Source organism: Zea mays, chromosome 6 (assembly GCF_902167145.1).
Source record: "Zea mays cultivar B73 chromosome 6, Zm-B73-REFERENCE-NAM-5.0, whole genome shotgun sequence".
NCBI lineage: Eukaryota > Viridiplantae > Streptophyta > Magnoliopsida > Poales > Poaceae > Zea > Zea mays.
In genome coordinates, this window is record NC_050101.1 from 129,734,444 (window position 1) to 129,737,920 (window position 3,477).

At 44.6% G+C, this 3,477-nt stretch overlaps 1 protein-coding gene across 1 annotated transcript; it reads right to left on the reverse strand.

Moving 5' to 3' along the window:
* Nucleotides 1-785: 785 nt before the first annotated feature.
* LOC103631376 (putative bZIP transcription factor superfamily protein) lies at nucleotides 786-1,958 on the reverse strand. Its single transcript, XM_008652299.2, has one exon. The coding sequence runs from the start codon at nucleotides 1,860-1,862 to the stop codon at nucleotides 1,266-1,268; it is 597 nt and encodes a 198-aa protein (XP_008650521.1). The 5' UTR covers nucleotides 1,863-1,958; the 3' UTR covers nucleotides 786-1,265.
* Nucleotides 1,959-3,477: the final 1,519 nt, after the last annotated feature.

The window sequence follows — 3,477 nt, forward strand, 5'->3', positions numbered from 1 at the left end:
TGTTGGATCCTGACAAGTGGACCTAAACATTTGGTGATAGGTGAGAGGCACGATGCATGAAATAAATATTAGGTAGGGAACCGTAGTGTCTTGTTATGTGTGTCTCATCCGGTGACACATAAGCCTAAATATACTTGTACCCCAATTATCTGCTACATTCTAGGAATATTCTGTGCCACGGGGTAATTATAGCATGGTGACACCCGGTTGGCAGGTGCACCCAAATATCTACCTACTGACAACACTGACTGGTGGGACCTCTGGTGTGGCCCACAATGGACCAACACCATATCACAAGCTTTTCTTCTGGGCCTTTGCTACCGTGGAGCCTTTCTGTCTTGGGACCCCTCGCACTAAGGGGTTGTTTGGTTTGGTGCCTAAGGCGCCACAATATGCCAAATTTTTCTGCCTAAACTTAGTTCTTCAATTCGAGCGACTAAGCTTAGGCACTCTGTGGCGCCTTAGGTAGAAAACCAAACAGGCCATAAGTCTTGGAGATCCACTCAGGCCCTCCAAAACGTCGTGGGTGGCGAAGTCCGTGAATTCGTTCTCCATGTTTGGGCCTTCGTTTGTCCGTTAGAGTGGTCATGTTGTCGCCTTTGCACGATGGTTGGTAGAGACCAAGGCGAAGGCCCTATAGGGGGAGCATGATGAAGTCTTCGATTTGGCCTGGCCCTATAATCAGTCATGGTTAGTCACAATCTATATGCGGTTTTACGAAGGGTCGATCGAGGTCATTGACGTTAGCTTCAGCCTCTGTCCCAACACGATAAGAATAGAATTGCTCAAATGTAAATGCTCAAACTAAAGAAGGGTTAGAAACACAATGATGTTTTGTTGAGGTATCAAAGAGTCGGCGGTGTAAGGCTTATTTTCGACGGATTATGGGTTTATGTTGCTGTAGTGTCCTATTCTAGAAATGTTTACCTGTATTTTTTTTCTCTCGACGTAGATGGGCTCATCTTGCTTTTAAGTGGATTTGGAAATCCTTCTATCAGTATAAACATAAAGTTTTCTTCAGACTTCTTGTTCAGAATATGTTCGTTCAGTATAAGGAATATCTTGAGTAGGGGTTTAGCCCCTTGTGGTTTCGTTCCTTACCGATGCAGGTGCTGTCATGTGCTAGGCAAACACGTTGGCGTTTAGGACGGAGTAGGTGCTACGTCAAGATCTACGACCTCGATCGATCTACTTCAGTAGCGGAGCTGCTACATATATACTCCTACTGATATCTCTATTTTTTTCTATAGAACATATATATATATCTAAAATGGTCGGTCATCACCGTCGCCGTCGGTGATGAGGTCCAGGAGCCTCCTCTGCAGCCCCGCCCGCTCGTTACGCAGCCGCGCGTTGTCGCGCATGACGCGGTCGCAGTCCCTGATGGCGCGGTTGAGGCGGTCGAGCAGGTCGCGGCTGTCGCCCCGGAGGTGGACGACCTGGTCCCAGAGCTGGCCGAGCTGCTTCTGCTTGCGCACGCGCGACCGCCGCGCGGACTCGCGGTTGGAGGCCGTCCTCCGCCGCCGTCTCTCCTCGGCGAGCAGCTGCCGCGGACGGTGGGTCTGTCGGTTCTCGGCTGCTTGGGAGGCCTTGTCGTCGTCATGGTCATGGCGATGATGAAGCAATAATGGCTGCTGGCCGGCGTAGTGGAAGCCCACGGCGGAGTAGGGCGGCAGCAGCAGCGTCAGCAGGTCACTGTCGTCGTTGCACGGGAACAGCAGGTGACCGTCGTCATCTGCTGGCGCGTGGTTATGGGATTGGGGTCCGGTTCCGAAACCGAAAGGCGCTGTGGCTGCTGCAGCGGCGGGCGGCAGGTACGGGAGGAAAACACCGGCAACTACCTCACCAGCAGGGTGGTGCATGCTGTCTCTTGGTTCTTAATTGGTGAGCAAAAGAGACCGGCGGATCGATCGAACCACACAGCTGAGGGAGCCTAGCCTAGCCTAGAGAGAGGGAAGGAGAAATGTAGGTTTGTGAAAGGAAGCAAGAGTGCAGCGAGGTTGATTTATAGCCCGAAAGCTAAGTGGATCATGCATGCATGGTATCCGTACGTACAAATACAGGTACGGTGCGTGGGCATGGGCGCATGGCCCCCCACCTGAAGCACGATCGGATGACTTTGAGCGACGATGGAAACACCCTACTACAGGCATGTACTGTAAGATAGCTAAAATACAGTATAATACAGTGAACGTGTCTATCAGAACATTTAATAAATTAAATTGATCAATTAGTTGGTCCCATATCTCAAACATACATTACTACACAAAAACTCTATAACTCTATAGTGACAATTCTCAGCTATTTGTAGTAGTGTTTTTTATAACCGCAAGTGCTAGGTGCCATTAGAAACAATTTTTTTTACAGGTGAGTAACTAAGAATTGTCGGTGAAAACCGATTTTCACTAGCGGTCGACATAATAAAACCGCCAATAAAAATCAACTTCTACTAGTGGTCGAGGTAACTAAACCGATAGTGAAATTTTTTTCCAGGAAATGTAAAAATGAGTTTAAAATAGCAAAAAAATTATAACAAGTAGACATAATAAAATAGCAAGTTGCAGCATTTTTCACGTGCTGCGCAATGCCTAGAAATCGAACCTAGTGAAATCTCCTACCACTCCACCTATGACATGCTTTATATTTAAACTACAGTTTTGTTGCACACATATTATAATTAACTGAATGTAAATTGACTATTTGATGCCGTAAATTAACTCAAATAGAAAAGTTATCAACTATAAAGTTAAATAACTTTTGAAGTTTTACAACTTTTATTTTGATACCTTTTCTATCTGAGGTTGTCTGCAAAATTTGCATTTTAAATTCGACAAACTCGGATGCAATTTTCTTGAGAGCTGAGACGATTTCAAATAAAAAAAGTTGTCAACTATAAAGTTTCATAACTTTTTGATATCTACAAGTTTTATTTTGATTTTTTTATCATCCGAGGTCATTTGAAAAACTCAAAAAAAAAAAGGTTTCTAGCGGTGGTTCCTTAAAAAACTGACACTAGAAATCATATTTCTATATACGGTTCGTTAAGAAAACCGTCACTAGGATTCCGAGCATCGGTTTTCTTAACGAACCGTCACTACAAATAGTACTGACGGTTGATAACCGAAACCGTCTGAAAATATTATATGCTACCACAGACTTTGAGCTATTTTCTACTAGTGATAGAGCAAAGACATAATTTCTTGGTCAAGATATATATGTGTCTTCAGTTTTTTTATATTTATACTATAATACATGCTCGAAGACACAACTTAAAATATTGATTGTATATGCTCTACTACTACTACACTAGGGGCTTGTTTGGGAGCAAGTGGAATGAAGGGTATTGATAGGACTATAATCCCTTGCTATCTAAAATTGAATAGTGGAGGATTATATGCCCTCCAATCCACTCCATTACCTTTACTCCCAAACAAGCCCTAGAGGGGCCCATAGTCGTCCGTCTGCGATCATCTCCGT

What these genes read in the sequence shown, in the direction of transcription:
- LOC103631376 (XM_008652299.2), bottom strand. Translation starts at nt 1,862, where the DNA reads ATGCACCACCCTGCTGGTGAGGTAGTTGCCGGTGTTTTCCTCCCGTAC.